General features: G+C 36.4%; 1 protein-coding gene across 19 annotated transcripts in view; it reads left to right on the top strand.

Moving 5' to 3' along the window:
- Positions 1-12,553, top strand: part of LOC117409088 (teneurin-3) — a 428,090-nt gene that overhangs the window by 380,686 nt on the left and 34,851 nt on the right. For 11 of the 19 annotated variants that reach the window (XM_034014709.3, XM_034014714.3, XM_034014715.3 and 8 more), the window contains 4 exons: positions 5,633-5,659; positions 8,277-8,297; positions 9,238-9,384; positions 11,593-11,809. In XM_034014709.3, the coding sequence (XP_033870600.3) occupies positions 5,633-5,659; positions 8,277-8,297; positions 9,238-9,384; positions 11,593-11,809 (412 nt within the window). The remainder of the gene's footprint in view (positions 1-5,632; positions 5,660-8,276; positions 8,298-9,237; positions 9,385-11,592; positions 11,810-12,553) is intronic. The other 8 variants (XM_034014712.3, XM_034014722.3, XM_034014713.3 and 5 more) reach the window with 3 other exon arrangements.

The raw sequence follows: 12,553 nt of genomic DNA, 5'->3' as shown, positions 1-12,553 counted from the left end.
AGATGGCAGGATGGCTGGATTTTGATTCTCTCATTACTGCTCTGCTGACACTTTTTTCAGGAGTACATTGGCATCGAACTTTAGTTTTTTAAGAAAGTAATTTTCACACTAGTACGTTAGTTTTAGAAGCATTCCTTTTTTTTCTGCATGGTTTAATTTCATGTAACTTCAACATTAAATAATAATCATTTGTATGACATGTATGTGTGTGTATATATATATATATATATATATATATATATATATATATATATATATATATATATATATATATATTTTACAGGTAATGGTATTTTGAGATACACATTTACTTGTTTTTATTGTATTGTGTTTTTACCCTGAAGCGTTTTCAAGTGATATTTATGTTGTCAAGAACACAATAATTTACAACCATCAATCAATAAACCACAGCAGGTTTTAGACCTATTGTGCCATGTATAGCATTGATTATTTTGTCCGTTCCCTTCTTGTAAACTTGTGTTTCAACAAAATAGTGGGTGTTGCATCTGTGTGAAGTGTAAGTGGTAGAAACAGATGAAAAATGTTAATAAGCTTTACTGTACATGATGAACAAGGACCAAAAAAATCGACATTTCAGAAACCATTTTGCACTCTACAATGGAGTTTTTTGCCTTAGGAATGCCCGTGGGACAAAATGTTGATTTTTACTTTTTGATACTCCTCCACTTTAAATGCTACAGTTTGCCTGCAACAGCCTAGTATGTAGTATCTTAGCAACCCATTTTCATCCCTTAAGATATTACTATAATTTGGACCCATTTAAGCACGTTTGGAGATAAGCTCAAGCGCAGTACATTAAAATTATCATGAGGAAAGAAGTGAATAGTACCACTTTTAACATTAATTTGTGTATAAAGTGCTTGTAGTATAAGCAGTATATATCTTGTGAATGTCTTTTCTTTGCTATATAATGGTGTATCATTCTTTTTGTGCGTGAACACCATACAAGTGTAATTTAGGAACTGTCTGACTTAATGGGAGATTTATTTAAACCAAGTCTTTTTTTCTGATTTTGTCGATACCTCTTTTAAAATAAGTCTTTAACATTTAAGCTTTGGTGGGTGAGACCATCTGTTTACAGAAGTGTCGTCGCTTACCAAGACTACAGCTGTTTCATTATTATAGTGTTGAACAATCATTGTTATATCCAAAAAATATGTATACATATTCATAGATTAAATGTGGTTAATTCAAGTAATTGTGGACTGACATCAATACATATTTAAATGCATCCACAGCAATGATTTCGGAAATTAGCTAAACAAGTTTTCATGTTATAAATTAGACAACATAAACTCCCATACTGTCTAGATACTTGTGTATATATAGGCAGGGCCAGATTAAAGGATGTGGGGGTCCTACACTAACCCATATTTTAGGGGCCCTATGCATATTATAGCGAATGGTGTTATTGGCATATTGGTTAATCCGGCCCTGCGTTGGAGACAGAGAGTGTGAGCGGACCGAGCCAAATGTATATGGAGCGGGGGAGTGGAGCGGGGGAGTGGAGCGGGGTAGTCGCTGGATCGGAGCGCAGAGCGGATATTTCCAGCCCGCTCTTTCACAGCACTGAGAAGAACTGAGCATGGGTTTATTTTTCTTAAATACGTGTTCGGCCATGGAGTTTGCACAAAAAAATTAAAAAAGAAGTCACTGTACAGTATTTTCCATCATGCCTGTGCATGGTAACCATTCATTTTCCATTTTCTATCCAAAATTAGGCACTTCTGTGTTTTGCAGACTTGAGAATTGCATTTTTTAAAAAAGCTTTTATATTCAATGTGTTTGGCGTTGCACTTTATAATTCATCATGGAAGGGAAAAATATATATTCTCCCGATTGTGAAGCTGCCATATAAAAATGTGAGAAACGTGTGTCCATCTGTCTGCGGTTATTACATAGCTTATATTGTTTTTATACAGTCTACAATTATGCATCATGTGACGGCTAGGAGCCCTGCAGATATAAAGTATTGTTTATTTATTTTAGAACGGGGTACCCATCCGCCCCTGTGTAGTTTATTATTTTGTATTTATTTTAACATTCTGATTTATTTATTGTATTTATAAGTATGACGACAAGGCCGTATGTTTGTTGTTGTTTGGTATTTTGTGTTTGTGGTGTTTTGTATTATGTATAAATGATGGCAAAAAGCTGTGCAGAAGGTGACCATCTGCCGAGTTAATTCATTGATTAATTGTTGTTAATCAGGAGATGGTCACCTTTATAAAAGCCTGCAGTCGTCTGCTTTCTGGGTGAATGTTCAGAGGAGAGAACGAGAGCGAGCGGAGTGAGTTTGAAACAGAAACTACAGGATCAGTGAAAGCGATTGCTCAGCCTGACCTGAGTTTTGTTGTGTTTTATGTGTTGGACATTTGTTTTGTTTGAATATTTATTTAGCTCTGTGAGCAGTGTTTTTTTTTGTTAAAATATTTTATTTAAAAATAAACGGCGCCTTGTGTTTTTGTTCCTGCATCTGGCCTGACGTCACCACCTCAGCCATCTCTGTCACACACCAATACAGGCGCTGTGAACACAGTTTATATTTTCTGCACTCTTAAGGATAGTTAATACACTACAGGGTGATTCGTCAGTCCTGTTAAGACTCACTCATATGTGTTCATGGGTTGCTTTGAGCTCCCTATGAGATATTTGGATACAAACAAGCCCGGTATAAAGCTCATTTGATACGAATCATATGAAAAGTTTGAAATAGGTGAGTACACCGTACACAACATCGTAGGAACCTGTTAATTGCAAGGTGATATTTCCAAACTTTTACTTTATTTTCAATTTGCGCATTTTTTCAATACCAATCAATAATAATGAGGAAGTGTCTTCAAATTGAATTAGATAACTTATCTGAACACTTTATGTAGGCTTTTTTCTTTGCTGATCATAGCTGGGCATGAAGCTTGTTAAACTGTGTATGCCTTTATGACAGAAATCACATGCGAGTGATAATAATTAAATCTCACTGTTGTTAATGATCATTTTAATTAACATTCAAACATCCGTGGGAACATAGAACACAAAATGATGCAATATGGATCACAGACATAAAAAAAGCTTCAGTCTCAGGCAGTAAAGTACAAAAGCATTAGCAAGTGCATAATATAACATCCACTGAGGTTAATGGGTTTTGTTAGTTAGCAGAAAGTCCAGGAGCTAATACTGTATATACAATCGCAGCGGAATTATATATGTATATAGCAAAACTTTCCAAACTTGTTCGTAGATTCCTTCTACGGACCAGTAGTAGCATTGCATTGCATTCAATAGAACAAAACAATGTAGTTTAACAAAAAAAGGGTATAACTTTTCTGTCCTTTACTTCGTTTTGGGTTTTCTTTTGTAGCGAGAGAAACAAACACTATGGACTTAAACCGTTCTTGTCGGCTGCACACATCCACATTTGAATTTCCTTCAGCCTCTCACTTTTTTTTCTAAAATTCCAACCCCCAAATGAAAAAGGAAAGTTTCTAAAATGTAAAGAGCCATACTGTGCACATTTGAGACGACAGGTTTTTAAATGGGCCCTAAAACTGAAATAAATGAATCCGTAAATTGAGCCCGATTCATACATTTTATCCTGCAGACTACTAGTCGTAGTAGGACTAGGGACGGATCTCTCCCAGGAGGTAGAGGGCGTGGAGAATTTGGTATTGTACATTAGCAGGAAGCTGCTTGCATGACAGACTCAGAGACCAGGTATGCTGTAATTGAGAAAGAAGCCTAGCCATCATAAAAGAACAAAATTAACCAAAAGCAAGCTTCTGTGTGCCTCTCTTCCTATGTGTGTGTGGGACCATCTGCCCACAAACAAACGGCGACCTCGCAGGGGGGGCCAATTCTGAGCCCTACGCTATAGCATAATTTGCATATAGGTTAATCCAGCCCTGTATATAGGTAGTGTATATGAATTGGTAAGAACCCTCATTCTTGTCATTGACCCTTTCAAATTCTGACCAGAATCCAATTGACAACTATAGCTGTTATCTGAGTTTGCATGCACAAATAGCATTGTGTGTGGTGATTTAAAATCAATAAATAAGTGTAATGATTCTTACCTAGTGTGAGTTTCTTCTTATTGCTAGTCAAAGATACATCCTGACAAGTGTCCCAGGAGGACAGGACTACTTACAAATTAACTTCATCTGTCTGACATTCAAAAGCAATATAAAGTCTGTGTACATTTGCAAATCCAAATCACTTTTAAGTGTACGCGTACGTAATTTATATGCCATTCCACATATGAATGATATAGATAGCTTACTTAATTGTGCTAATATTTTATAAAACACGTGGGTTATCTTTGCTATTAACTTTAAATTAAGTTCATATAGATGCTTTTAGAGTAAACAAGTTCCTCTTCTAGTAATGCAAATATTGGAAAAGAAGTAAAACAAAACATGAGTTAATCAACCAGAAATTGATGTGTTAATTGAACGCTGCAGACGTCTTGTATAATTATTCACAGATTAGTGCCATTTTTATCATAGCATCAAGAACCAATTGATTAATAATAAAACAGTGATCTCTGTATGATGATGTGCCAAAGATTTAGATGGATAATAATTTAGCAAACCTTCTGGCCTACACTGAATTAATCACCAAATTCTAAGGTTAAAGGAGATTCTGATTGTTTTTTAACCATACGTTTAATATCTGATTGCATTATGTATGCTTGTAAAAACATGACCTGTAATCATCTTCTAGCTGAGATTAGTCTATGTACAGTAGTTATTTTTACTTTGTTACTATGGCAAACATATTCACAAGCACATGCTGAAAGTTCTATTTTTGACATTACGAACATTTAAAAAAAAGGGCGTTGTGGTAAATAAGTAATTTATACACAACAGATTACAAAGTGATGAATGAAAATGTGAGGAATTGTTATAGGAGTTGAAAAGATGTGTCATCTAGTTTTCGTAATTGTTTGCAAAAATGTTGTTTTTGTTCAACAAAATCTGTTGTTTTGATCAACTGTACCCTTTCTTTTCCGTTAATTTAAAAGCCAAAAGAAAACAGAATACAGTTGCTAAGATGTGCATGCATTTAATCAAAATGAGATATTTTGGATTTATTACAGATCAAATAAGAATATTGAAAAGGCTGTATGATTGATTTATATTTTTAATTGTGTTTATGTGAGATGTGTTATTTTTGTATTAGTATGCATTGTAAGTTTATTACCATTAAATGATGTTATTGCTTTTTAACTTAAAATATGATCCATATTAATTTTAAAATACATGTCATACAACTGCTGCTGTAACAAAAAAAAAGAAGGAAACCGATGCAGGCACCAGACCACAGGTAACAGGTAACTGCTTCTAAATGTTGGAGCAGTTATTGCTCAATATGGCCACCATCCTCGGGATAACATTAAAATAGTGTTGTCAGTGGTCTGATTAATGTATTATGCATTTACAATATGAAGAACTGAAAGTAATGTAATATACAGTGTATTGTAACCTGGCTCGTATGTCTCTGTTGTGCCTATGTTGGCTATACTCCTTTTATTTGAATGTGGTAATTGCAGATTTCCTTTCCAACGTGACACTGTTCTGAAATGTCTGTTCTTTTTTCCTTTCCATTTCTCAAGCTCACTATCTGGATAAGATAGTTAAAGGTATTGTACGTTCTCTCCTTGTTGTGCTGTTCTTGTATGAATCGTGTAACACACCTGGTTTACAAATAACATTTCTTGATATTTCCATTCACACAATTGCCATTCTGTTATTTAACATTGGATTACAGCATCATGTCTCACACAAAACTTACCTCTAGACCATAACGTACTGTTTCCTTACAACAAAAACATTCCACATTTATAGGGAAATCATTTTCTTTTCTAAACTAAGCATTTTTTGCTGGAAGCAGATTGATGCTTAATGAAAAGCAGTAATTTCTAACAGCTGCCTTATGAAAGAGCGATACCGGTATAGCACACCACCATATGTGACAAGATAATTTTTGAACCACCATTTTTAAATGAATATCCCAATTCTCACTGTATATAATTAAAATCCACTTTGAGGTTATATATATATTTATATATACAGTACTGTGCATAAGTTTTAGGCAGGTGTGAAAAAATGCTGTAAAGTAAGAATTCTTTCAAAAATAGACATGTTAATAGATTATATTTATCAATTAACTAAATGCAAAGTGAGTGAACAGAAGAAAAATCTAAATCAAATCCATATTTGGTGTGACCACCCTTTGCCTTCAAAACAGCATCAATTCTTCTAGGTACACTTGCACAAAGTCAGGGATTTTGTAGGCATATAGTCAGGTGTATGATTAAACAATTATACCAAACAGGTGCTAATGATAATCAATTCAATATGTAGGTTGAAACATAATCATTAACTGAAACAGAAACAGCTGTGTAGGAGGAATAAAACTGGGTGAGGAACAGCCAAACTCAGCTAACAAGGTGAGGTTGCTGAAGACAGTTTACTGTCAAAAGTCATACACCGTGGCAAGACTGAGCACAGCAACAAGACACAAGGTAGTTATACTGCATCAGCAAGGTCTCTCCCAGGCAGAAATTTCAAGGCAGACAGGGGTTTCCAGATGTGCTGTCCAAGCTCTTTTGAAGAAGCACAAAGAAACGGACAACGTTGAGGACCGTAGACACAGTGGTCGGCCAAGGAAACTTACTGCAGCAGATGAAAGACACATCATGCTTACTTCCCTTCGCAATCGGAAGATGTCCAGCAGTGCCATCAGCTCAGAATTGGCAGAAAACAGTGGGACCCTGGTACACCCATCTACTGTCCGGAGAAGTCTGGTCAGAAGTGGCCTTCATGGAAGACTTGCGGCCAAAAAGCCATACCACCGACGTGGAAACAAGGCCAAGCGACTCAACTATGCACGAAAACACAGGAACTGGGGTGCAGAAAAATGGCAGCAGGTGCTCTGGACTGATGAGTCCAAATTTGAAATATTTGGCTGTAGCAGAAGGCAGTTTGTTCGCCGAGGGGCTGGAGAGCGGTACACGAATGAGTATCTGCAGGCAACAGTGAAGCATGGTGGAGGTTCCTTGCAAGTTTGGGGCTGCATTTCTGCAAATGGAGTTGGGGATTTGGTCAGAATTAATGGTCTCCTCAATGCTGAGAAGTACAGGCAGATACTTATCCATCATGCAATACCATCAGGGAGGCATCTGATTGGCCCCAAATTTATTCTGCAGCATGACAACGACCCCCAAACATACAGCGAAAGTCATTAAGAACTATCTTCAGCGTAAAGAAGAACAAGAAGTCCTGGAAGTGATGATATGGACCCCACAGAGCCCTGATCTCAACATCATCGAGTCTGTCTGGGATTACATGAAGAGAGAGAAGCAACTGAGGCTGCCTAAATCCACAGAAGAACTGTGGTTAGTTCTCCAAGATGTTTGGGCCAACCTACCTGCCGAGTTCCTTCAAAAACTGTGTGCAAGTGTACCTAGAAGAATTGATGCTGTTTTGAAGGCAAAGGGTGGTCACACCAAATATTGATTTGATGTAGATTTTTCTTCTGTTCACTCACTTTGCATTTTGTTAATTGATAAATATAAACTATTAACATGTCTATTTTTGAAAGCATTCTTACTTTACAGCATTTTTTCACACCTGCCTAAAACTTTTGCACAGTACTGTGTATGTGTATATATATATATATATATATATATATATATATATATATATATATATATATATTAAAAGAAGCAAAATATTTCACAAGAAGCATTTAAAAGCAGTAATAGACATAAAATAAAAAATGATGATGACAGATCAAGTTAGGTATTGCGTATGATACTGGTTATAATAGTTGAATTGTCACGTTGGTGTCAAAAAAATACATTACAAATGTAAACTCATTTAACTGTCAAAGATGTTATCTTATTAAAATACACAGAAGCCCTATGGAAAAAAATAAATAAATAAAGCAAGGATTTTCAACACATTTTTTGAATTGCAAAACCATGAATCCTTATTGAAGATCTGCCAAAAACTGAAATTTCTAAGCAGAAAAATAACAACTGTGAAGAAAATATCTTAATTATTTGTCAAAGATTTCAAATTGAAACTACTTTGGCTGTATGCCTCATTGCTAGGAAGCAATGTTGTTCTGTTCATTTTATTTATTTGATTGATTTTTGCTTATATGTCTTGTCAAGAAATCATTTACAGATCTTAAGGATATGCCAGTATTTTAATTCTGTTTACCAAATTTTCCCTCCTTGCTTGTAATAGCAGACAAGATAGGATATAAAGGTAATGGCACAATAGCCCTAGGGAGATTTGTCTCCAGCAATCGCTGTCCGCTGTCTGTCTTGAAGCACGGCGTTAACGTCTTTTTGTTCAGTCTATCAATGTTTTATTGTGGTCCTTATGGTATTTCATTCTTGTCCGTCCTAACTAGTCAAACACACACGGCTATTACGCTTTGTTGGAAATCCTGTCGGTCCTGTTGCGTGCATTTGCAGCCTGAATCCTAATGTATGTTAGAATAGATGCTATGCTGCTTTAGTTATTTCCTGGGCAACGCTTATTTCGTGAAAAGGAATGTAATTTCAGCATAAAGTATAGCTGTCACAAAACACCCTATACTTTTTGCATTTATTTTTAATCTGCTGTAGCTTCACGTGGATGCTCTGCTACCTTGAGGCCAGAGTAAATTATTTTTTGTGGTTCCACTTTTGTCTAGTAGTGTGTCTGGTGAAAAAAACAACAAGGTCCTAAACCTGTCCTATTGGGTAGAAAAGCAATGTGGCTTTAATAATAAAGTGCCAGTTACAGTGGGGGGAAATAAACAGGCCTAGGCTATCCAAAATTCCTAACCTTTACATAGAAGCAGGTATTGCAATGTTAACCGACCTTGTTGTTTGTTTGTCTAACATTTACACAAAAAGGAAACCTTTTAGTTTGGCCAGATGCTTGATTTGCAGTCATTACCAAATTGCTCAGGTTTCATTGGCTTTGAGAAGATTTTAAACAACATAATTTTCCAGTTGCAGTTACATCCATGTGAAATTATAGCATTTGTGCATTTTCCAAGGCCTGTCTCCAGTTCATTGTCAGTATGTTCACCAAATGTGGATATTTATTTATTTATTTATTTGTTTGTTTGTTTGTTTGTTTATTTTTTAAAGTTGTTTTTAAGTGAGTTACTGAAATCATCTGCTTGATCAATCTTTTTTTTTTCCATTGACAGAGGGTTGCCCTGGTTTGTGCAACAGTAATGGAAGGTGTACTTTGGACCAGAACGGTTGGCACTGTGTCTGTCAACCTGGATGGAGAGGAGCTGGGTGTGATGTTGCCATGGAAACCCTGTGCACAGATAATAAGGACAATGAAGGAGGTAAGGGGTGTTGCGCAACAGCTTACATTTTTTTAATTAGATTTGTCATTTTACAATGCATTTATTTCCAATTTGACAATATACACTTTGTTCTTATATTTTTATATTTACCTTTTCTGTGGAATCCCAAAGAAAATAGGTTATTTAATAGCAGACCAGTTTAAAGTTGTTCCCATGTACAGTATTTCCAAGCAGATCAGTACCCATCCTCACTGTTCTGCGTCTTTCTAAGGTAACACAAGACCAGGTCACATAGCCTAGTCTAGCCCAGAGGCCACTTCTGAAAGTATTAATTTCCCTTGAGTGAATACAGGGTAAACATAATTAAATATTAATATGACAGGTCTGAGAAAAAATACTCCTGAAACATGTGTTACTCTATATAAATGATAGCTTTGTTTCCCTGGCTAGCTCTAGAAGGTCCTATGGTAGGCAGTTAAATAGTTAAATAATGGACTTTCTCGGGAAACGTCTGTAGCATGGCAGGACATGCCTCTCAAGAACTGATCTTTCATATTCAAATAATTCATGACTAAAGAAAATATTTTAACAATATAAGCCTGTAGTGTTGGAAGACAGGGTTAAAATACAACCTTTGTTCTACAAAGCCACTGCAGCTTACCATAGTGCGGGCAAAGGAGTAATCAAGTTAGCAATACTAAATAACAGTAGTTCCAGGAGTACAAACAACAAAAATATGAAAAATGCTTTCATGAGTTATGTGGAGCCAGATTCATAACAATCTGTCATTGCTTGGGCAAGTCAACGGTAAACTGTATGAAAAATAACAAACACTGCAGCCCTGCATCTTGAATGATGAAAATGAGATTCCTTCCTTGATTGATGTTAGCAGAGAGGCTTGTAAAAATGCATTTCCAGCTGATTAGTTCAGGGGGTGTCAATCTCATGCAGTTTTATGACCCACAGACTACACGCCAGATGTACGTTTGCTTTGTATAAACTAACAAAGATGAATGACTAAATTTGAGTATGACTCTACTGGATATTACCTGTGGGAGAACAAAATCTTAACCACGTATCTGAGAGTTAAAAGACATTTGGCACATTTTTGTGTTCTTTCTGAACATTACTGCAGACAGAAAACATATTTTGCACAAATACTTCCAGGTGGAGGAGTACAGCATGTGGATTGTTTGTGTGTGTGTGTGTGTGTGTGTGTGTATATATATACATATAATGGCAAATTGCATACTGGAAGTTTATTTTACTTTTATTGTTTCAGTCTGGGGCAGTGTGGCAGGGAAAGGCCTACCGGTGCACATGTGTTTGTGCTGGTGTGGGGAATAATGGGTTGGCAGGGAGGGTGCTACATTGCTCCCTGTCAAAACACGTGGGAATGTGGCTGGAGCCAGCAGGTGATAAATGATGAAATGATTAATTAGGCTCCAGCCACGGGTATATAAATAGGGTGATCACGGGTGTTAGATAGAATGGTTAAGGTAAATGTTGGTGAAGGTGAAAGGCTGTGTTCTGTGTTATTATTATTATTATTTATTTCTTAGCAGACGCCCTTATCCAGGGCGACTTACAATTGTTACAAGATATCACATTATTTTTACATACAATTACCCATTTATACAGTTGGGTTTTTACTGGAGCAATCTAGGTAAAGTACCTTGCTCAAGGGTACAGCAGCAGTGTCCTCCACCGGGGATTGAACCCACGACCCTCCGGTCAAGAGTCCAGAGCCCTAACCACTACTCCACACTGCCATGTCAGTGTTTTGTATATCCTTTTGTTTTGGCCCTTGTGCCATTTGTTTTGTTAATGTGTTTTGTTGTGTCGTTTGTTTGTATTTATAATTAAAGGGCGCATTAGCATGTTTAAACCTGTAGCTTCCTTGTCCCCCCTTCCTGGTAATAACAGCCTTGCCAGTGATGCTGTCCAGTCACACAGTCAAATAATTAATCCTAGATAAAGTAAATGTTTTCCCCTTTAACACTACAGTGCTTGAATAATTCACTTGTGTATCTACAGTGTGTTTTTGACTGTAAATATCCAGGGTTATAAAACAACTATTTAGAAAAATCTATATATTTTCCCTCAATAGTAAAATTATTTGAGGAGCAGCATTGTTCAAGCTGTTCAAACGTAAAAGAGCAGCAACAAAGCATTTGTTTTGAATCCTTTGTCAGCGTCGTCAGCAGCGATGATCATATATTCACTTGAGTGACTTTGTGCTTGCAGATGGATTGATTGACTGTATGGATCCTGACTGCTGTTTACAAAGTTCATGCCAAAACCAGCCGTACTGCCGAGGATCACCTGACCCCAACGACATTATTGGGCAGAGCCAGCAGCCACCCCCTCAGCAAGCTGCCAAATCCTTTTATGACAGAATCAGTTTTCTTGTTGGGCCAGACAGCAGCCATGTCATACCTGGGGAAAATCCATTTAACAAAAGGTGACACTGAAAAAAATTAACCTATTCATTTATCTGCCTGTGTCTCTGCTGATCTGATCAATTGTTTTAACATTTTGTGTGTTTGTAGAAATATAGGATATATGTTTTTACATTAAATATATATTGTTCTGAATATAATCAATATTTGTATGTCAGCATATAGTTGAAAAAGAGTGTACTGGATAAAGATATGGCCAAAATAATTCCTGTTTCACAGTATTCTTCCACTTAGAGTTCCTTTGCAAGTTCATAATGAAATGATACGCTTGGGAGCATCTGTGTAAAGTGTGTTGACATCCTGTTAGTAATTTTTTTGGTACTATTTTTGCGAGATAAACAAAAAAAAAGGTATTTCATAGGCTCCAAGCACTGGAAATGATTCATCGTCTTTTTTCTATTTCTAGTCAGGCATGCAGAAACCTTTGTTAGCCCAGCATCTGTGCTTTGTGTCAATATAGATAACATTATCTATACCCAGTGCATGACAGCCCTTTTTTATTCTTCTAAATTATAACCAATCAGCTTGTGTCAAGCTTGGTTAGCTGTGATCATTGGTCTATATGTGATATTTTCTTTTAATTCACAAGCATTTGGTTACTGCACCATGTGTTCCATGTAGCTGAGAAAAAGAGAAGCAATTGGAAATGCACTGCCTCAGACATAATGTTTCTTTGTGTGTTCTGATGGGCCCTGTATGGCAGGAGAGAAGTATACATGTAAAGATGGAGACTGGAGGGTTTATTG

This window comes from Acipenser ruthenus, chromosome 2, assembly GCF_902713425.1.
Source record: "Acipenser ruthenus chromosome 2, fAciRut3.2 maternal haplotype, whole genome shotgun sequence".
Classification (NCBI taxonomy): domain Eukaryota; kingdom Metazoa; phylum Chordata; class Actinopteri; order Acipenseriformes; family Acipenseridae; genus Acipenser; species Acipenser ruthenus.
This window is presented reverse-complemented; position numbering and strand designations above follow the sequence as displayed.